The sequence below is a fragment of the Lepidochelys kempii genome, chromosome 3 (assembly GCF_965140265.1).
Source record: "Lepidochelys kempii isolate rLepKem1 chromosome 3, rLepKem1.hap2, whole genome shotgun sequence".
NCBI lineage: Eukaryota > Metazoa > Chordata > Testudines > Cheloniidae > Lepidochelys > Lepidochelys kempii.
Genome location: NC_133258.1, coordinates 6716465 through 6739860, shown reverse-complemented (window position 1 = coordinate 6739860; position 23396 = coordinate 6716465). Strand labels below are relative to the sequence as shown.

At 48.8% G+C, this 23396-nt stretch overlaps 1 protein-coding gene across 1 annotated transcript in view; it reads right to left on the bottom strand.

Moving 5' to 3' along the window:
* Positions 1–21646: 21646 nt before the first annotated feature.
* LOC140908098 (uncharacterized) overlaps positions 21647–23396 on the bottom strand; it is a 64077-nt gene continuing 62327 nt past the window's right edge. Inside the window, exon 6 of the mRNA XM_073335073.1 lies at positions 21647–23337. Coding sequence (XP_073191174.1) covers positions 23296–23337 — 42 coding nt within the window. The 3' untranslated portion in view covers positions 21647–23295. The remainder of the gene's footprint in view (positions 23338–23396) is intronic.

Here is a 23396-nt window from a genome sequence, read left to right as displayed (position 1 = left end):
TCAGGGTGATTGAAGTCTCCCATGAGAACCAGGGCGTGCGATCTAGTAACTTCTGCGAGTTGCCGGAAAAAAGCCTTGTCCACCTCATCCCCCTGGTCTGGTGGTCTATAGTAGATTCCCACCACGACATCACCCTTGTTGCTCACACTTCTAAACTTAATCCAGAGACTCTCAGGTTTTTCTGCAGTTTCATACTTGAGCTCTGAGTAGTCATACTGCTCCCTTACATACAGTGCAACTCCCCCACCTTTTCTGCCCTTCCTGAACAGCTTATATCCATCCATGACAGTACTCCAGTCATGTGAGTTATCCCACCAAGTCTCTGTTATTCCAATCACATCATCATTCCTTGACTGTGCCAGGACTTCCAGTTCTCCCTGCTTGATTCCCAGGCTTCGTGCATTTGTATATAGACACTTGAGGTAACCTGCTGATTGCCCCTCTTTCTCAGTATGAGGCAGGAGCCCTCCCCTCTCATGCGCTCCTGCTCGTGCCTCCTCCCGGTATCCCACTTCCCCACTTACCTCAGGGCTTTGGTCTCCTTCCCCCAGTGAACCTAGTTTAAAGCCCTCCTCACTAGGTTAGCCAGCCTTCTTGCGAAGATGCTCTTCCCTCTCTTCGTTACGTGGAGCCCGTCTCTGCCTAGCACTCCTCCTTGGAACATCATCCCATGGTCAAAGAATCCAAAGCCTTCTCTCTGACACCACCTGCGTAGCCATTTGTTGACTTCCACGATTCGACGGTCTCTACCCAGCCTTTTCCTTCCACGGGGGGGATGGACGAGAACACCACTTGCACCTCAAACTCCTTTATCCTTCTTCCCAGAGCCATGTAGTCCGCAGTGATCTGCTCAAGGTCATTCTTGGCAGTATCATTGGTGCCCATGTGGAGAAGCAGGAAGGGGTAGCGATCCGAGGGTTTGATGAGTCTCGGCAGTCTCTCCGTCACATCGCAAATCTTAGCTCCTGGCAAGCAGCAGACTTCTCGGTTTTCCCAGTCGGGGCGGCAGATAGATGACTCAGTCCCCCTGAGGAGAGAGTCCCTGACCACTACCACCCACCTCCTTCTCTTGGGAGCGGTGGTCGTGGACCCCCCAACCCTAGGACAGTGCATCCCATGCCTTCCAATCGGCAGAGTCTCCTTCTGTTCCCTTCCCTCAGACGTATCATCTGGTCCACTCTCCACATTAGTACCTGTGGAGAGAACATGAAAACGGTTACTTACCTGTATCTGCCCTGCTGGTACATGGACGTTCCCCTTTTAATTCTGGAGGTCACATGATGCCAAATTTCTTCACCATCCTTCTGTCCCTGATGTGCAGCCTGCTCTGAATTTTCAGAACCTTGTGCCCGTAGAAGCCTATCCTGACATCCGTCCAGGAAATCTTCAGTTTCTCTTATGCAACGCAGAGTCGAAACCTGTTGCTCCAGACCTTGAACCTTCTCTTCCAATATGGAGACCAGCTTGCACTGTGTACAGACAAAGTTGCATCTGTCCTGTGGAAGAAAGACAAACATAGCACATCCAGTGCAGGTCACAACAGCTGAACACCCCCCATCCATATTACCTTTTTTCTACGAGCTTCCTCAGGAGTTGTAGTAATTACTCAGAGAATCCGGCAAGATGTAAGCTTCAGTGGGCTCTCCCCAGGCAAACTCCTTTTGTTAGCTGCTCTGCTGTTCGCTGCTCAGCTGGTTCGCAACTGACTGGCTTTTTATGCAGTCAGGCCCACTTAAGGCTCACCTGGAACAAAACACACCCAGTTCCCACCCTTTTCAAACAACCAGTCAAGCACACAGCACACAGTCATACTGTCCTCACAACAAACACTCAGATACTCACCAACACAGCCGCCTTAATGCAGCCCTTAGCGTACCTCCTCTCAGGTACTGAGAGGTAATGAATTCCTACTTCTTTCAGCCCAGGAAACAGCATAAAGATCAGGTCGAACCACTAATGATGATAAAAAAGAAGTTGAACCCAAATCTTCATTCATTCATCATATGATGTTCTACTCTGTGCTCAAATTCTCTATTCTGTTCTGAGCACATGGCAGACCCATTGCTTGTAGTAGATGCATCCGATGAAGTGAGCTGTAGCTCACGAAAGCTTATGCTCAAATAAATTGGTTAGTCTCTAAGGTGCCACAAGTCCTCCTTTTCTTATTGCTGGTAGTGGATCACTCCACTCAACTGTCAGTGTTTTATAAGACAGGGAGCTGTAAAAGCTATGTAGAAGAAGTCACTGTTGTAGATTTTTAAGGATCAAGTCTGTGTACTTTTTCAGTTGTCTTAACAAACACTTCTTGTCCTCTTCACTTAAGGATTCAATATAAATGCCTTCATTAGTCAAGTTCTGGACTGAAGTCTTTGCTTCTTCCAGTACTTTTTCAATGGATAGCTCTCTGATTGATCCAAATGTAGCTTCTATTGCTGGACAAAGATCTACTGCAGTTGTAGCAGATGCCTGGATGGCATTGTTTAATGACCCAAGTGGTTTCAACAGTGGACTTACAAGAGAGAGAATTCAGAGTAGCAGCTGTGTTAGTCTGTGTTCGCAAAAAGAAAAGGAGTACTTGTGGCACCTTAGAGACTAACCAATTTATTTGAGCATAAGCTTTCATGAGCTACAGCTCACTTCATCGGGTGCATAAAGTGGAAAATACAGTGAGGAGATTTATATACACACAGACCATGAAAAAATGGGTGTTTATCATACACACTGTAAGGAGAGTGATCACTTAAGATGAGCTATTACCAGCAGGAGAGTGGGGTGGGGGGAGAGAAATGGCAGTAGTCTTCTCTGAACGTAGTAACAAAAGTAATCCACCAGCCTCACTACTTAGATCCATCCCATCTTGGTATATACTTTCCAAAGCCAGTAATAATGGCTGGAGTAATTTTAAGACAACAGCCAAGGATCGCTCATGAGAAAGCCAGAGGGTTTTCCCAGGTTGGACTAATTTGAACTTCAGTCCCAGTGTATCTTCTATATTTTCCAAGATATTCAGTCCTTTAGGACTTTTGCTGAAAAAAGAGTATAATGAAGACATTAAATGTATAGCTTTTTAAATGTTTTTTGAAGAGTCTCGTATTAGCGCTAGTTGGAGTAGATGGCCTCTGCAGTGTGTATACGAGAGACTAGGGTTAAACTTTTCTCTGAGCAAAACTTGTGCTCCACCATGTCTTCCAGAGAAGTTTGCAGCTCCATCAAATGCACAAGCAGCCATCTGTTTGGGGTCCAATTGACAAGCATTTAACTCTTCTAAGATGTGGGTTGTCACAGATGCAGCCAATCTGTCTTCTATAACTTGAACATCTAGAAATGCATGTACTGGCCTACCCCTGACATCAAGATAACGTACACAATGACTTAATACTTGATGACTATTTGCATTGGTGCATTCATCAGCCATGTGTGCAATTTTTTTGAATGTGGTGAGAGAGTTCTTCACTTTTTCAACTGTTGAGTCTTTCACTGTTGCACCGCCTGCGTCTAGCCAGTCTGTTGAGTTTCTTGCAGAAAGACAGTGAGCGTTTGCTGGTCTTGTTCGGAACCAGCGTCCAACTTCAGGATGAACAAGTGACCATGCATTTAACATTGGCCTCCAGTTTGCAGTGTGTGGTATCTCTTGCTTAAATAGAAAGTAGGATGCCACGGCCATGTTGGTTCGCATGAACTGTGTTGAGTAACAGCCTCATTAACACTCACCGGTGTTGTCCTTGGTCAGTGGGGACTCAGAGTTCAGAGGTGCTTTCACATGAGTTCACCTCCCAGGTGGGGGGCAAGAAGGCACCTTGCTCGTTCCTCCAGCTGCTCACTGTTCACTCTGTCCACTGTTGTTCATTGTGCCACCGTTCACGCCATCGCTCCGTTCCCAATGGCCCTGCACCGTCACCTTCTGCTGCCACCTGCCACTGTGACCTCTGCGAGTCGGTCTCTTGAGGTTCCACCCAGCTCTCCGTGATTTCAGCTGAGCTCTCAGTGGGGGAACCTCACTGCTAAAGCAGACTAGGCCGTCTCTTCCACAGAAACACTGTCCCACAGCAGGTCTAAGCACTTAGACCTGACTATCAGTGATTTCAGCTGTAGTGGTCACTTAACAGAACAAAAGACTCTCTATGGAGCCTAATCAGTTCTGTTTTTAAACAGTGGAGAGGGGCAGGTCAAATCATACTTGTGACTCAGGCAGACCATCAAGCAAAACAACTGCCCCCACCCTCTCTCTTGATGCCCTCAATCGGCACAGGCTAAGTACAGTTCTACTGTCTTTTACTCATACAATAAGAATAACAACATTTCTTTACCCCCCGCATTTAAGTGATTTGTAACCCAACCCCAGCCAAAATTTATCACTTTGGCAACACAGCTCTGTTTGCTGGATACCTAGGTAGATTAGGTTTGAATGTAAATACAATCTGGTCCTGAAGTCTTCCCCCCCGAGCCCCTAGCTCATCACTAGCCGTCAGGGAGAGCTCATTTAGATTTTACTTACAAATCATAATTTGAAATTATTAGGTTGGCCAACATCACCAAAATGGATGCACTGACATGGTCATAAAAAACAACAGCTGTATAAGGAAGCTAGTCTATGTTCATACTTTTCAAATCCATTATACTTTTTCAGATACACGTATTTTATCATACACTTTATATGCTTTTAAAGTGTGTATTAATGTTTCAACTTCAATTCACATTTCCAAACAATCACTAAATTGGCAACATTGCATGTAACTAGTTCACAAAACTGGTTGGGTGGGGTGTTGGGGAAATTCCGGGGGGGTAAACACCCCCATGGGGAGGTGTAGGGAAATCCTTGCTTCTGTCAACCTAGCTACCGCCTGTTGGGGAGGTGGATTAACAACAGCAACAGAAAAGCCCCTCCCGTGGGCGTAGGTAGTGTCTATACTGAAGTGCTAGAGCAGCGGAGGTGCAAAGCCCCGGTTGCCTTTCAAGTGTAGGTGAGCCTTCTGTCTGAAGCTCCATTGTGCTAGGCGCTGTACAAAATGCGGAGCACTCTCAACACCCACTGAAGTGCACTGGCAGAGCAGTGTGTGCGTGGTGGGGGGAAGACCAGGATTGGAATAGTAAAGAGAGGGGGTCACAGGTCAGGCAGGGGATGGGCTGGCAGAGCTGTGAGAGAGGCTTGCCCAGCCACTGCCTGCCCTTTAGCTGGGCCCAAACCTCTTTTACTCGTCCTTTACTGTCACACAGCAAAGCCACCGTTCAAAAAAGGAAAGCTTGAAGGAAGCTATTTACTGCATGTCGGTCCACTGAGCGCGTCTCCCCCTCTCTAACCAGGATGTAAGTTACTACATTTAAAATCCAACAGCAGCCTGTGCAACAGAGCTCAGCACCTGGGCGGAAGCGTCTTCCTACGAATTAGATGCACAATAAAAATAAGTGCAACCCAGCGATCTTATTGTAAACAGGAACGTTCTATGGATCCCCCTGTCTTCCTGCCTCCAACGGCCGGTGTCAGCTGTCACACGCGTCCTGAGCAGAGCTCTGTGCATGCAGACCCGTCTGCTGTAACATTTCAGCAGGGTGCACATTTCCCCAAGGGTCAGGGTAACGAAGCGGAAGGCTGACAAACTGCAACTGGAATGAATTGCTTATTAACCATTTCTTCCTGAAGGCACAGTTCCTACAGCCCTGGCTATGCTGCAGCCGTCGCACTAGAACAACTGGAGAACACTTGCTGCTGCCTTAAGCTCGAGAATTTTCAGCGAGGTTAGTTTTATCCTCAAGATGTGCATCCGTTGATTCCATGGAGCGCAGCAAACAGTGCCATCAAGGGCAGAATTTGACTGCTAGAGTCCCTGCTTCCTTCCAATCCCCGGAGAGGAGCCTGCACCTGGGGGCTGGGGGGCAGTGATCCTACCTTGGCATGCTCCCAACCTCCCTTAGACTCTGTGGGTGGGCTGCAGGGATGTGATCTGGCAGTGAGGAGGGGGCTGGACACTGTAGTTTCCTTGTTCAGCTCCACCCCTTCACCTTCCCACATTGTGGAACATGCCCCCCATCTGCCAATGGGCAGAGAGGCCCTGCCAACATTGCAGGATGAACGAGTTAGCTTATTTTAATATCCTACACCAATTCTCAGAGGTGCGGAGTTCCTGATGCTCCCACTGACTTCGTCTGCAAAGAGGTACTAACGCAAAATCCTTTCATGGCCAAACAGCAGGAGGACACAGCTCTGCTGCAGGGGGATGCTGTCGACACAGAGTTTGGTACATTTACAAAGCCTGGGTCCAGATTGGTTTGTGACCCTGGAAACACATGAACAAAAAGTGAAGTTCAAAGCTGATACCATGTAACCACAACACGGAATGTTAACACTGAAAATTAAGTTTGCTTGGTGTAGCAGGCACAAAAATGAACTCACATGGGAAAACTTCACTGGACTGTCTATATAAAGACAGATACCACGTAGCGGAGTTTGAAGTAGTGGGAATGGAAACCCTGTATGTGCTTGGGCTGAATTGCAACTGCAAATGCAGATGATCAAATGGTGCATAACTTGTCCACTGAACAGGATGCAAAAGAATTTGATGAGGTGGGCAACAGCTGCCACAAACCCCAGCTACCTGTGCCATGCAAAGTCCCATTAGCACTGAGAGCTGAACTGGATTGCATGGCAAAATTAGATGTTACTGAGAGAAAGCAGACACCAGCTGACAGGGTTCACACTATGGTCCCAAGGTAGGGATTTGTATAGATCCAAAAGGTTTGAACAGGGGCATCAAATAAATAGGACTTAACGCATAAGAACAGATGGGGAGGTGATGCCTTGACTTCAAAATGCAGGAGTATTTTCAGATTTGGATGCAAGCCAAGGATTTTGGCAGGTCTGGTTTGATACAGAAAGTGCAGAACTTTGCCCCCTCAGCCTCTCCTCAGTAGCTATAAGTTTAGACAACTTCCCTTCGGGATTTCCACAGCACCTTGGGTGTGCCAAAGCATCCTGGCCCAGATCTTCAAGGATCTAGATAAGGTAGGATTCATTGTTGATGATCTGCTGATTTTAGTGTGCCTAGGGAAAGAACCTTGAACAGAACAGGAACCAGTGCCAGGGTGGGCTAAATGAGTTTAATTACCCTGGACGGCTAGTGACACAGGCACTTGACTGGACTTAAGAAAAGTGGAGGCAATTGGACAAATGGAAAGACTATAAGCAGGGAAGCTTTACAGAGATTCATGGGCATGTTAACATAGCTAAGCCAATGCACCCCTAAGTTGTGCTCAGACTGCTGCGTGAAGACACCTAGAATGCTGCTGGCAGGGCTCCCAAGCCGCAGACGTCACACAAAAAGCCCATGCAATCACTGGCCATGAAATACACTAGGAGCAACAAGCAGAGACTCCACTGCTAATGCATCCACTTCCTAGCCTCCCAGCAGGCCACTGCCTTTTGGAAACACAAAGTGGTCACGGGATCAGAACGCAATGGGAGCGTCACGGGGTGGAGGGGTCTAGTCTGTGTCCAGCCTGGAACCAGTCTCCTGGGAGTGACCCATTAATGGGCTGGCCCCCTAGGACTCAGACAGTTCCACAGGGGCAGGCCCCTGGCTTCCAAGACTATGAGACCAGGCCTCCTGCACCAGCGAACCCATGTCAAGTGACAGGGATAGTCTATGTCAGATGACCGGTTCCAGCAAATAAAGACCAGTGTGTTACCAGCACCCCTGTGTGTTGGACCTTTATTGCAGCTCAGGCTTGTGCCATAACCATAAGTGCTTGCTTCCTCCATTTGTTACAGGGCAAAGAGCCAGATGTTCCAGAGCCAGATGACATTGGAAAGCACCATGGACTCAGAACTGTCCCAGGTGTCGTGAAGTGTTCCAGGTCACTAGAGGCTCCGGTATTTGTTTTTCATGCATTTCTGCACTCGCTCTACGCCAGGAATGTGCCAGGCTCTCTGGCAATGGAAAAATCGAAGTGGGTCTAAATTCCACGCTACAAGTGGGCCTGCTTTGTTTGTTCAGGTGTAAATAAATCCAGCACACGTGATAAATCCAGTCAATGAAGCCCGGCACTGAGATGTTTCCAGCACGCCCGAGTTAAAGGAGCGACGGAGCCTCTACCAGCAAAAATGCCGCCTTCCATGTCCCTGCTTTTACTTGCTTCTTAGTTCAAAGGTGTTCAGTAATTATCAGCAAATTTAACTGATGGTGCATTTCAGCAACCCCTTTTGATCTTCCAGGAGCTGCTCAGGGAGCACTGCTGCCAACTTTCCTTAGCCCAAAAGCCTGGTCAGCCTGATCGCAGGGTTGTTAAGGCCAGGGGGAAAATGGGAAGGACCCCAGCGAAACTCTCCCCTCCCCACCAGTAAAAATGAGACGGGAAATGCAATTAAACCTGCCAAATGTGAAGTAAAGTACTGCTGCCCTGAGTCTGATACACTCTGTGAAAGGTATGAATTGCCTCATCCATCCCTATGTGCCTCAAGCCACCAGCCTTCCTCTCGGTGCCCGAGAGGGGAGTTCGGCCTCCCTGTCTGCTGAGGGCGTGGCGTGCTCCTATATCGTGTGCCAGTGAAAGGGCTCAGCTAATGCAGAGACCGGGGAGGTCACAGTGTGTCTGCACTGCCACCTTGAACGTGGACCTTGCGGCCCCTGAGAGATATCCCCCCAAACGACAGGGCGGGTTTAGAGTGCGCCCAAGCAGCTCAAGTCTTCTGCCCTCTGGAAATCATTAACCCATGTATCTGCTATCGCTGGCTTTGCTGTTTAGCTGATTGCTGTGCCTGCTGGCTCTCTGTGCCTTGTTGTGGGAGCAGCCTGAACATGCTAAGACACACACACAAGCCCCAGGAACATTCACAACGAAGTTATCTTGGTTGCTCCAAAAAAAACCGGTTGTTTCTAATTATATGCTGGCATCAAAGTCTCCTTGTGACGTCTAGAAGCCTGGCTGTTTGGAGATAAGTAGTGAAAGTCCATGTTGGAGCCCCACGCCCCCTACCCGGCTATGCCACACCCAAGGATTGCTGCCAGTGAAGGACAGCAGGAGAAAGTCAGCAGAAGGAAAGTTGAAAAGACATTTGCACTTAGGGAAGGACAGTGAGAGAGAGCTTCTCTTTACAGCTCTGCCAGCGACCCTCCATGCAACCTTGGCCAGATCCCTTAGCTTTTCTGCACCTCTGTTCACACAGCTGTAAAGTGGGGATAATAATCCATCTAGCACTTCATTCTGGCCATTCCAAAGAACTTCGCAATAGTGACTGGGATTGAGCCCAGATCCTTCTGCTCCAGAAGCACAGGCCCCAGCCACTGGAGCTAATGGAGAATCTTCATTAGCTGATGGCAGTATAGGGCCTCTGACACATATTTGAACAGTTCTGATTCCATTCAATGAAGGGCAGTGGTGGCACATACACACTACCCTTCTCTGACCAACTTCACAGGGCATCACAAGGATTGACTCGTTAGCGGAATAAAGTGCCAGGAGGCCTTCAAGTGAGAGGAGTTGCAGAAGGGGACAATATTGTTATCTGGTTGTTGTTAAGTGGTCAGAATGGTTGTTAGAGTCTATTTAACTAGCTTCCCTTCCATAGTCTCTAGCCCCCCCTACAGTTCATCCGATCTGTATGTGGAGCAGTGGTCAGGCCTGAGAGAGACTTTTGCTTTTACAGCTTACTGAGTGACACCAAGACATAAAGTTCTTGGCTGGCTGGTGTGTGTCACCTGGAAGAGGAGTAGAAACCGTGAGAGCTGAGATGCGATTTGTTTTTGGAATCCTAGGCTGTATGCCTTAGGAGACGACTCTGGCTCAGAACACAGGGGTGCGAGACGACAGGAAACCAAGCCCCAAGGAACCGGTGGGCTCCTTTCTGGTGGACTTGCTGCCATGCAATAGTCTGCTCTCAGGGGTGCTGCTCAAGAGCCAGGACACCTGGGATTACTGCAGCAGTTCTGCAATGACCCTCTTTAGAGCCCTGACATTAAACTAGGTATAGGGCAATAAGCCCTCTGATCTGGTGGTGCTTCTCACTGTTTGCAGGCCTTCTCTGTGTGCACATTTGACGGCATGACAACATTTTGGGACAATCTCGTGCTGATGATCGATGGGGCAAAATGTGTCCAGAGCAGAGCTGGAGGGAGGTGGGGGAGAATCAGATCCGTTCATTAGTCAGAGCTCTCAGTCTGAGTCAAAAGAAAAGGAGTACTTGTGGCACCTTAGAGACTGCTGCCTGTTGGGTCTTATTATTCGTCTTTCACAAGCACTTGGACAACCCTTGGGAGTTGGGGAAAATGCTTGAAAATTCCCACATTTGCAGGGATTTTAGCACTGATGATCGTTTGTCCAGAAATTCCTACCTGAAAAGATGTTATCTGCCATTCACTCTGCTACTCTACCGCTTGAGGAGTTTCAGTCATCCAGGCAGGGAGCAGAAACTATTCTGGGTCATTCAGGGGATCGGTCACACATCGTGAATAGTGGATCAACAGGAACAGCTCACAAACAACCCAAAGAGTGGGAGAAAGTGATTTTCCTCGTTCTGCTTTGAAAGTGAGACCTAAGGTGGCATAAAACCAAAATTAAACACAGAGGAGTCCGGGGGTAAGGAGCTGAGGATCATGAACATCTGGAAGAAGCTACCAGGTATATGTGGGGGAAGCACCAGTATTTAAAGGAATTTACACATAGGGTCGATGATATTTCTGATTAGATCTCCTGAAAAGCAGGAGTCAGAGGCCAGGCCATATGTGCCTCTCTCTCTAGCTCCTTCCAGTCAGTGTCCCTGTTTCTAGCTGTCATGTCCCTAGGTATTATACGCTGCAGCCCTTAGAACAGAATCTCTTGCTGTGACTCTAATGCACTAAAACCCTGCGATGCCTTCAGGTATAAAACTGATGAACAATATGAGGCAGGGTTGGTTATCGTGAAATTATCATGCCCTTGGCATTCTGAGGCAATCAGCTGCATCCCCCTGTGCCTCAAAGCATCTCTGTGATTAGATGATTTCCTTGCAAGCACGGCACCTCACCATGCACCCTTGCTTAATCATTCTCTCTGAAACACCCACCTTATAACTGACATTAATCTTTGCACAGTAGCCTGCTGATAACAATGCTGGTGCTTGCAGCCTGGCACCTCCCCATGCCGCGAGAGTTATTAAAGCTGCTAGTTTTCATCCCCCCAACATTGGCCTGGCTTGTTTTTGTCCTTTGACTCAGCCTCCTTAAAGGCCCTTAGAAGTTACAATTCTCCCTGAACCTGTCTCGACCATGGGGAACGAGCCAGTGGGCAGCTTCCCTCCACCTCAGGCTTTTGAGCCCCCCGTTCCGTGTGTGGCATTCTCACGGTTACCAATAAAAGTGGAGCAGGGAGACAGCAACAGGGAGTGTATGTGAGCAGCCAAGGCTAAGAGCAAAACAGGTACGACAAGTTTGGGACCTACCTGACAACACAAAAACACTGGGTTGCACAAAAACCACATTGCCAGATAGAGTGTGCGTGTGCGTACGCACATGAGAAACAGCTGTGTGCACGTCCAGACCAGCTCTTTGGGGCTGCCCCGGCCAACCCCAGGGCTGCAGCGCCCCCAGCTACGTACACGCACATTTTGCACACGCTCCTTCCCCAGACTGGCGGGGCTGTGGAGCACAGAGTCACATTGCTCAGCACCTTCCCAAGCCAAACCAGTCCCCTTGGGCTGCCAGGGCAATGGCTGCAACACAGAGAAGCGGGGGAAAGGAGGGGAAACCTCCTGACTCCAGGGGGAGGAACCCCCACCGCATGGCAGCCTTGTGATACTGGTTCAGCTTTCAGTAGGCCCACATGCCCTATCCAAGCTCAGGTCCCTATGTGCTAGGCATTGTGAACACACACAGACAGCGCCTGCCTCACAGAATTTACCCTCTCTAACTAGACAAGAGAAAGTATGGAAAAGAAAAGATGATTATTCCTGTTTTACAGATGGGAAACTGAGGCGTATAGAAATTGAATGACTTGCCCAAGGTTACACAGGGAACATATAGTAGCGCTGCGAACTGAACCCAGCTCTCTTGAGTCCAGTCCAATGTCTCAGCCATTAGACCATCTTTCCAAGCACCACATCATTGGCATTATTGTGAGTGTAACGGGGAGCAGTAGCCTTGTGGTTAAAATGCCAGACCCATTTGTAGTTCTTGCTTCCCCATAGATCAGGTCATGACTTTGGGGAAGTTCCTTCACTTCTTTGTGCCTCAGTTTCTCCATCTCTGGGACCATGATGGTGGCTACGTCATGCAGGCTCCATGAGGCATCATCCATTGACATCTGTAATAAAAGCACTTGGATGGAGGGTGCTCAAGAAATGAAAAGCATCGTTGTTATCCAACTGGCCAGACAACATTCAGGGTGACCTGGGAAGTGAAGACAAGGGAATTTTCACCTTGGATAACTTCCCTGCTTTTGCTGGAGTCCCCCATGCTCCTTGACCTGGAGGGTGAGCTTTCCTTGCCCTTCATCAGCATGTCCCAGGCTTTCCGGAGAAGATCTTTTTAGCTCATGTGTTTGAGTTAAACAAAGAATTTTAAATAGTCTGATTTAAAATTCCCTTCCCAAGAGCTCAGCTTTGAGTTGCTTCTCTCCTCATCATCCTATAACCCCACTAGTTCTCTGGTCTTCCACAGAGCCCTCCAGCAAAGACAGAGCAAGAGAAAAACCAGATATTTTAATATGAAAGCAACTAACCCTTGCTCCCCCAAAAAAGCCCATATCCCTTTTCCAGAAGAGGGAAAAAAATCTTTCAGGGCTTCTCTCTACATTAGAAAGCAACAAAAATGGAATTTTGTTGTCCTTTACGGAGAACCTGTAAGGCAAACAGCTACGTTTCCTCATGAACATGTCAAGCAACTTGAAGGCCAAGTCACTAAAATAAATAAATCCCAGGTTGTTAAAACCTTTAAAAATTATTGTGCTGAGAAAAAGGGAAAGACTGTTCCAGATACAGCCCAGCTCCCAGCTTTGCTGTGCACGCTGGTGGCAGTTTGCGTAGATATGGCCGATTTGCAGCCACGAGAAGCAGCATAAATAACAACCCCAGACGACAGCAGCTAAAGATATTACAGACAGAGGACGCCAAGGCAGGGGAGGAAAATAAAGATTATGATTTATTGCAATCCAAATATACTAGCCCCAGCAAGATACTTACATTTAGAACTAGAGCTGCTAGGAGCACAGAGGAGTTTCTAAAGCTTTGTATAGCCTGTGCATGCAGGAAAAACACTGCTAGACAGACCCATCAGTGAAGTGCAGTCACCTCTGGGCTGAAAGGCGGAAGTTGTTCCGCTGTGCACAGTACCACAGCCCAGCCACTTCACACAGGAATGAAGTGTGACCCAACTGAAATAGTATTTAGGCAGGAATTTGACCAGGACTACATTTATCTATCGTCTAGATGCTGCTACATGCCCTGCTCATGCAAAAAGAGCCATTAGAACTTCACTGACTTCAAGGGTCCGTTTTACATTACATCTGATGTGGCAAGTAGGGGAAGAGGCTGATCCTTAGGATGGCAAGAGTCTCGGTGTGCAGTCCCCAGCCACGACCAGGGTGGGTAAGCTATAAATACAATGACACAGACAGACAGAGCAGGGGACCAGGAGTCAGGACATACCTGAGTGCCAGCTCAGCCACTGAGGTGTTAGGTGACCTTGGGCCAATCGCATAAGTTAATTAATGAAGCCTGTACCTCAGCTTCCTCATGCGCAAAGCAGGGGTGACTCCCTCCCTGCAGGCTCCATTGTCTGTAAAGGACTTTGGCCTTCCCCCATGAATGGAGCTATTGAAATGAAAAGCCCCATTAGAGATCCCTGCCACCCCAACTCCCTCGAATGCCACACACCCTGACTATTGCAGCTGCAGCCCTCTTCGTGGCCTCCCCCATCCCAGCTGGCTTGCCTGCAGCCTGAGCAGATTGCTGCCACCTGCCGTCTCCTCATGCACGATGCCACATTCCTCCACCCGCAGGCACCTCCCTTCTTGTCAGGAGCCAGCTCCAATCTGCCCTCCTGGGTTTTCAAACCCACCCTGCAGCCAGGCTGGGCCCTCTCTCATTCCACTCACCTGCTTGCTCCTTCCACTACTTAGCCCTGCCTTCCTCTCTGCCCTGTCACCTGCCCGCACCTCTGCTGACCAGAGAGCATACACCTCTGCAGCTCCGCCCCTGCCGGCTGCACAGCCTCCCTGCATCAGTGATACTCAATCCATTTTCACCCTGACCGTGTCCCCCTGCTCAAGCCCTCAGGATCCTTCTCTCTTTCGGAGGTGGTTTATTTATTTATCCATATCACACATCTCCAGAGACAGCTTGCCTGTTGAGACATGCCACACAAAACACAGTTAGCTTGAGCTCTGTGTCCAGGGCATGACGGCACTTAATGGGGACTCCAGAGACCAGCGAGCTAGAGGCAAGCACAGGACAACCTCCCTCAGGGAGGAATACACGCCTGGGGAGCGGGGCTTGCCTTCCTTTCTTGGAGCCAGAGACTGGCCACACTCCGGCAAGGGCAGCGCTGTTTCCGTTTTTATGCCAAAACTCCTGCCAGCCTCCTTGCCTATGGCACGCCCTGGGGACAAGCCTGCTCTGCGCCCCCTCTGCCCGGCTAGCGACACCGACCACAGCAGACATCTTATCTGTACTGTTGTGTAAACAAGGCCCACCCAGTCACGCCAGGCCCCTGGCAAACCCCTCTTCTGGGGCCAGGACTGGCAAGGGCTCAGGATCTTTACTGGGAATTTCCATGTGACAGCAGGGAGGGCCAGCAAAGGTGAGATGACAACCATGGAGTGCTGGCCCGCCGGCCTCTCCCTCCCCCAGTCTGGCCCCTATGCCACAGACTCCCTTCCTCCTACCTGCCACCCCCAGCACTGCCCCAAACACTGAGCCCGGCCTTCCCCTTAAACAGAAGCCAGCACTCTCGTAGCGGTCTTACCCTGAACCTCCACCGCTTTTCATCCCGCCGCAGTGCCGCAGCCTTCCAGCCGCCTCAGGCTTCCCAAACACAACAGCCTAACAACATCTCCCCCCCACCGGTTCCCTCCATTCTGCCCACTGCTGCCTCCCACTTGCTGGGCTCCCTCCTGGATCTCCCAGACTAACTTGCCTCCCTCCCTGCTTGAGGCAGGCTGGAATAGGGCTAACCCAGACCTGACCTCCCCACTTATGTATAGATTAGGGCTGTCAAGCGATTAAAAAAATTAATCACGATTAATCGCACTGTTAAGCAATAAGAGAATACCATTTATATAAATATTTTGGATGTTTTCCACATTTTCAAATATATTGATTTCAATTACAGCACAGAATACAAAAGTGCACCGTGCTCACTTTCTATTTATTTTTGGTTTCAAATATTTGCACTGTAAAAAACAAGAGATAATATTTTTCAATTCACCTGATACAAGTACTGTAGTGCAATCTCTTTATCATGAAAGTTGAACTTACAAATGTAGAATTATGTACAAAAAATAACTGCATTCAAAAATAAAACAATGTAAAACTTTAGAGCTTACAAGTCCACTCAGACTTAACTTCTTGTTCAGCCAATTGCTCAGACAAACAAGTTTGTTTACATTTGCAGGAGATACTGCTGCCCACTTCTTGTTTACAATGTCACCTGAAAGTAAGAACAGGCATTTTCATGGCACTGTTGTAACCAGCGTTGCAAGATATTTACATGCCAGATGCACAAAAGATTCATATGTCTCTTCATCTTCAACCACCATTCCAGAGGACATGCATCCATGCTGATGACGGGGTCTGCTCGATAACAATCCAAAGCAGTGCGGACTGACACATGTTCATTTTCATTATCTGAGTCAGATGCCACCAGCAGAAGATTTTCTTTTTTGGTGATTCGGGTTCTGTAGTTTTCACATTGGAGTGTTGCTCTTTTAAGACTTCTGAAATCATGCTTCACATCTTGTCCCTCTCAGATTTTGGAAGGCACTTCAGATTCTTAAACCCTGGGTCAAGTGCTGTAGCTATCTTTAGAAATCTCACATTGGTACCTTCTTTGTGTTTTGTCAAATCTGCAGTGAAAGTCTTCTTAAAATGAACAATATGCTGGGTCATCATCTGAGACTGCTATAATATGAAATATATGGCAGAATGCGGGTAAAACAGGAGACGTACAATTCTCCCCCAAGGAGTTCAGTTACAAGATTTATTAACGCATTATTTTTTTAATGAGCATCCTGAGCATCCTGGAAGCATGTCCTCTGGAATGGTGGCCAAAGCATGAAGGGGCATACGATTGTTTAACATATCTGGCACATAAATACCTTGCAATGCTGGCTACAAAAGTGCCATGTGAATATCTGTTTGAACTTTCAGGTGACATTGTAAATAAGAAGTGGACAGCAGTATCTCCCATAAATGTAACCAAACTTGTTTCTCTTAGCGATTGGCTTAACAAGAAGTAGGACTGAGTGGATTTGTAGGCTCTAAAGGTTTACATTGTTTTGTTTTTGAGTGCAGATATGTAACAAAAAAAATTACATTTGGAAGTTGCACTTTCACATTAAAGAGATTGCACTACAGTACTTGTATGAGGTGAATTGAAAAATGCTATTCCTTTTGTTTATCATTTTACAGTGCAGATATTTGCAATAAAAATAATATAAAGTGAGCACTGTACACTTTCTATTCTGTGTTGTAATTGAAATCAATACATTTGAAAATGTAGAAAAACATCCAAAATATTTAATACATATCAGTTGGTATTCTATTGTTTAACAGTGCGATTAAAAACTAAATTAATCGCGATTAATTCTTTTGAGTTAATCGCATGAATTAACTGCAGTTAATCGACAGCCCTAATATAGATCTTGCTCTCTCTCTATATCTATATATCCCTCTCCAGCCTCGCCTCACAGATGGCTCTGGAGTGGATTCCAGGCTGCAGTTCATGCAATGGGCTCCCATGTGCAGATTAAAGTCCGGTTGGCGGTGCAGCGGAGCTAAGGCAGGCTAGTCCCTACCTGTCCTGGCACCGTACTGTGCCCCAGAAGCAGCCAGCAGGTCCGGCTCCTAGGCGGGGGAGCCACCCAGCTCGGCACGCTGAACCCACTCCAAGCAGCGGCTCCAGACATCTATTGGCACGGAACCTCAGCCAATGGGAGCTGGGGGCGGGGCGGTGCCTGCGTGCAAGAGCAGCGTGCAGAGCCTCCTGGACCCCACACCTAGGAGCCGGACCTGCTGGCCGCTTCCAGGGTGCAGAATGGTGCCAGGACAGGCAGGGAGCCTGCTTTAGACCTGCTGTGCCACTGACTGGAAGCTGCCCAAGGTAAGCCGGGACCCCAACCCCAAGCCCCAACTCCCTGCGCCAGCCCTGAGCCCCCAAACCCAGAACCCCCTCCTGCACCCCAAACCCCCCATCCTCAGCCCCACCCCAGAGCGTGCATCCCCAGCTGGAGCCCTCACCCCCCCTCCCTCCGCACCCTAGCCTAGAGCACCCTCCCACACCTTGAACCCCTCATCCCCACCCCAGAACCCATACCCCTTCCTGCACTCCAACCCCCTGCCTTAACCAGCAGTCCCCTCCTGCACTCCGAATCCCTCAGCCCCATCCCCCAACCCGGAGCCCCTTCCTGCATCCCCTACCCCAGCCCAGTAAAAGTGAGGGAGGGTGGGGGAGAGTGAGCCACTGAGGGAGGGGGAATGTAGTGAGTGGGGGCAGGGCCTCGGGGAGGGGCGGGGCAGGGGCCGCGGGGAGCGGGCGCAGCTAGGGTGTTTGGTTATGTATGATTAGAAAGTTGGCAACCCTATGGACGTGTAGCACAGATAGTGTGAGCTTGGAGTTAGGGAGGAAGAAAAGATGGTTGAATGGGCAATGTTCTGGCCTGGGAATCAGGAGCTCTGCCATGGACTCGCTGCATGATCTTGGGCAAACCATTTAATCTCTGTGCCTCAGTTCCCAGTCTGTCAAATGGACATAACACTCCCTTTGTTGGTCATGTTGACTTAGATTGTAATGTTTGGGGTAAGGACTGTCCCTTACTCTGTATTTGTATAGCACCTAGCCCTGATCTTAGTTGGGGTCTTAAGTGCTATTGAAAAACCAGTAAATATTATTAATAATGAGATTATAATGAAACAGAGCCATCTCATGAAAGGAATGTAAGCCCCGTGATCATACTGAAACACACAAATAAAGAACACCGAGCTAAGGCCTCTTCTCCAGATGTCTCACCCTCTCTCTTTCTCTCTGCCCCATTGTGTCACCTGGTTTTCTATCAGGCCAGGCAGCAGCCATACAGCCAGCTAGGCTGTTGGGGCCTAAACTCTGAATACCCCTGCTTTGTTTCCAGTTTAGGCAGGACCCTTGCTGCGTTAACATAGCCCCTCTTTGTTAGTTTACTACAGAGATAGAAGCCAGAGTTCAGCAAGGGGGAAAAAATTAGGTCACAAACAATGTTCTCATTGATGTTCAAGTGTGGGAGAAGGGCAGGGCTAGAGGACTGTGCAATTGGGACGCAAGTGAAAACTGCTCCCCCACGGCCACCATCTCACGGCCTGCAGATCTGACGGGACCTTTTACAACGTCTCCCTCACAGCATTCAATTCCCCCAGCTCAGCTCATGGCTGAGTGTGAGGCTTCTGCTGTTTTTTCTTTACCTAGTGTTCCTGGTGGATGGAGTGAGGCACAAAGACTAAGGATAATAGTCCCTTGGAACACAAGGTCATTCCAGATCCCATTTCTGAGACTAATCTCCTGAGGATTCCCTGGTGGACGCATGGAGTGTGCTTACCCCTGGCAGAGTTCTCTGTCCTGACATGCATGTTGATGTTATTATTGCACAGCCCCCCAGAACGTGCTACGAGCCTCACAATTGAGATGACAAAAGGCGATTCCCTCCCCGCAAATAGTTTACAGACTAGCTTCCAGAGAACTTGCTGCGGGGCCATCTGGAGACAAAGACACCTGTCAGGCAGCTGGAGAAGGACTGAACCCAGACAGCCAGGGCCCTGGCCACAGTTAGAGCACCAACCACAGAGCGAACGCTACGAAAGGATGCCAAAAAATAGGGATGTTTGGACAATAGGTCGCAGAGGGAGGGCACTGTAGTGTGGAAGAAGGGAAGGGGAGAGATGGAGGGGGAGAGACGAAAAGAGAGCTCTCCTCTCTTTTCACTCTCTCTTTTCTTCCTGTTTTTCTGTCCCAGTTCCCTCTCCCCTTCCCAGAATCAGCATTTAGTCACCAGATCTGAACCCCCAGGGTTTGCTGCTATTGCTCCCATCCAGTTTGGAAGGTAGGTCGGGGTCTCACCTTTGTCTCCCACTCCAAGGGGTTCATGTTCCATGCAGCCCTGGCAAATCCCACCCCGTGGACGGGCCCCCAAAGTCACCAGGGCTTGAGGCAAGGGGACAAAGCAGCACCAGCGGTGTGATACATGCAGGCTCGTCCACTCCAAAAGAGACTTGAGACTTGTGGATCATTGCACACAGGACACCTAGCATCAGCAAACTGTTCAGTCATCACCAACGCTGGCTGGATTTGAATCCCCTAGGGATGAAAGGCTCTGTGTCCCCTAAGCAATCCCCGAGCTAGCCAGTCCCCAAGGCTCAATATATACAGACTCTTGACACAACAGTTGAAGTTTGAAGTTAATGAGAGCAAGGGGACTGGACCCTGGGTCTCCCCACACCCAGGTGATTGCTCCAACCACTGGACTATACAGTCTTCCTCACTTTTGCTCTCTCTCTCCGGCCTACTGCCTGTCTAATTATGTATACACAGAGGAACAGATTCTGCAGGAGTGACTGAAGGCACAGGTGCCACCTTTCCAATGTGCTGGGGGGTGCCACCCCTGCCCCGCCTCTTCCCACCCTGTTCCACCCCTCCTCCCACGTTCCCCCAGCGCCTCCTGCATGCTGCGAAACAGCTGATTGCGGCGGGTGGGAGGGAACAGGAGGTGCTGATTGGCATGGCCCAGCAGCGGGTAGGAGGCGCTGGGGAGGTTCTGATGGGGGGCTGCTGGTGCGTTCGCTAGGGGCATTTCCCCATTGTTTCCCCATGGGTGCTCCAGCCCCAGAGCACTCACGGAGTTGGCACCCATGACTGAAGGAACCCTATATCAGAACATGCCATTGCTCAGGGGTTAGAACACCCCCACATAGGAGGATTTGAACAGAGGTCTCCCACCTTTCTCCACCTCTGCTGAGGGGGGAATTGAACCTGGGTCTCCCTCCTCCCAAGTAAATGCTCTAACCCCTGGGATGAAAGTTATAAGGTGGTGGGGAGGTGTTACCTCCTCCTCTCCCCCTAATTTTGAATGGGAGTCCTTCCGGCAGGCAGCCTCTGAGCACACCTACTGGAGAGGGCCCCTCCTATACTCACATTACATAGCTGAATGCTCATCTTCCCCTGGATCGCAGAGCGCTCTGGGGCTTAAGTGGGAGATAGGCATCCGGCCACCAAGCACGAGGCAGCAGTGGGCATCCTTGGAACCACAAACAAAGGTGCCGGTCGAACTTTCATACTGGAAATGCAGGTGTCTGCAGGGTTTGGTGGGAGTTCTGTGGATCGAGTAGAGCCTAAAACTGGGACTTAAGTGCCTAAGGCTGGGGTCTAGGCACCTATGTACCTTCGTGGATCTGTAGGGGCAGATAGGCACTAGTCGAAGGGCCTTGGAAGGGGCAGAAGAGGACAGGGCTAGATCTCCTAGCAGCCCTCAACTATGGCACTCAGTATTTAGCTCTGCACCTAGCTGAATTTGTCCCACACTTTGGTTCAGTCACCTGCTGTGGCTATTATTTCCACAGGTTACTTTGGTCTTTGCATGAATTAGATCTGCCTCCGTTAGATGTAATTAGACTGTAAGATCTTCAGTGCCGGGACAAAGGTTTCCTAGATGTTTGTACAGCGTCTGGCACAACGGGGCCTGAATACTGCAATACAAACAATAAATAATAATATTCATCCCTATTTATTCCCAATTGCCTGCTGTTCAGATTATGTCTTGTGCTCAGATACCACAGCGATGGGCACAGTATAAGAACGTGAAAGAATAGAGAATGGGTCTCAACCCTCAATCCCAGTGAGAAAAGTATCCCGTGTGGACCTGTCTGTCCTTTGATCACTTATTGCACAATCAGCCATTTAAAGGGAAAAGGAACCGTTTTGCCTAGTTGAGGAGCTTGAACTTCCACAGGATTTTACAGCTCTGGTCTGGCACCAGCTAACGCAGACACAGCTCCTGCTGTGGCCCATGGCAGCTCCCTCAGCAAATAGCAACATTTCAGCTGTTGCGGGTCATTTGGGTTGAACATATGAAAACGAGGCGCGCATATACACACACCAGCATGAGGAGTACAGGATAGGACAGGACTGGATGGAGTTTTCATTTTGCAAAACCAGGGCTAGCTCATCCACAGGGTCCCTTTGGTCCAAACCACCAGAGCAAAAACGGGGGTTGGATAAAGTGTGATTGAGGTACCACTCTCTTCAGCTAGAGAGTCGCCCTTTGTTAAGGTTCCATTTATAATAAGGCAGGTTAATATCGCAGGTTAATAAATGAGGGGATAAATATGTTATAGACAGTTACAAGGTAACAGTAAGTGTTATAGACAGTTATAAGCCACTGGTTATAAGCAACCTCTCAGTGTGCTAGATCTGTAACAATCTATAAACCATTTATTAATCACTGATTAACCATTTAAAAACTCCTTACAAACAGAGTGAAAAGTGAAAAAATATACACATTTCACAGTGAGAATGGTTTCTTACCCTGTTGATTTTCATAGCCCCAGGCAGAGCAGAAAGGTGGAAATTTTTGTTTAAGAGCTTATTGAGTGAGCTCTTTGCTAGGTAGCCAAGCTTTAAGATTCCCTGTAAAACATTATTTGCCAGTTCTTGTGGGTGGGAGACAGACTTCAGGTGGTTCTTGATCTTGATGCCTCCTTACAAGATGAACACACTCATGTCTTTTGGTTTTATTTTCAGGACAGCTGATGGGGGGAGGGCAGAATTCCCTGGCACAACCCCCAGCCATTTCCCGCTAAATGCTTTTTGGAGGGTTGGCTCAGATATTTGTTTGTCTTAACTCTGAATAACCGGGTTGATAACGGAGAAGGGACGGCCCTTCCCCTTGCACCAAACACTATCAGATGCAGCTCTGAACAATGTCCCGTTGGCACACTGACAAAGTTACTGTTACACTGTCACTGTTAGTTACACTAACAGTCACAATGCATCAGCTTCTGTAGTCATGACATGCTCTGTACCCCCTTAGTGTAATGGGTAAGCCAGGCTGGGACATGCTGACAGTAGATTTTAGCCCAGGTAAAGTACTGGGCCCAATTCTCCTCCCACTTATGCTAGTGTAATTCAGAAGTCACACTACTGAAGTCAGTGGATTTATACCAGTATCAGACAGCAGATTGAGGGGGAAATCGAGATAAGGCTACAGATTACTATCAGAAGGCCCTAAAGTTTAGATCACAGCAGGGCTATTAATTCCCAGATCAAGTACTGGAGAAAGAGAAATTTGGTAAATTACTATTTGGTCTGATAAACATCTGGGCTCCTATAGAATTAGACATGAGTTTCCAAAAGCCACCACTTAGCAGCCCTGTGGGACATGGTGACCTATACTGATTTGCTCCTGCCTGCATAATGTACTGTAATCACCCTGCTCGTTCTGCTTTCCCCTTGGGACTTCCAAGACATGCTCTTCATTTCTGAAACCTTGTTGCCCCCAGCCAGGGAATGCCTCCTCAAGGGCATTCAGTTACTAGCCAAAGGCTTCATCACAGCTGAGTGCACAGCTCTTGTACCACGCTGTTGTACAGCGCTGGCTTTCAAACCCTGTAGTAACAGCTGGGTGAGAGGGAGGGTTCTGGCACTTGCAGAACAACAGCGTCTCCAAAAGGGCAGACATCACGTCCCAGTGCACAGGTCTCAGGAGGATACTGGTGGAGATCCGTCACTCCCTTAGTCTCCCTGTAACACTCAGAGCCTGTCATGTCGCACTCCATGCTCAGACATGATTGGTATCAGTTTCTTCAACAGCTGTTGCGGGTAAGACATGCTGTTCCAGCACCTTTGATGGAGCTGTCGACACTGTGATATCAGCGGCAGCGGGACGTTCCTAACTGTGATCTCTAAGGAGGTCCTTGGTGTATCCGGGTAATACCGTTAACAGGGTAGGGGCAGGAGCTGGGGATGCTTGTGTCAGGCATGGCTTCACAGCGTCCCTCCATGAAAGGTCAGCAAATGTCTGCCTCTCCTGGCAGGGCTAGTCAGGATTGGAGTTCTCTCTGTACTTGATATAGCCTTCCCCTGAAGTTGGGGCTCCTCATTCTTCTGGCTGGGCTATGACGGTGGGCACCTCACTGTCCTGTGGGATGACAGAGAGGAAAGCAGAAGCCTGTTAGCATGAGCAATAATTAGAGATGG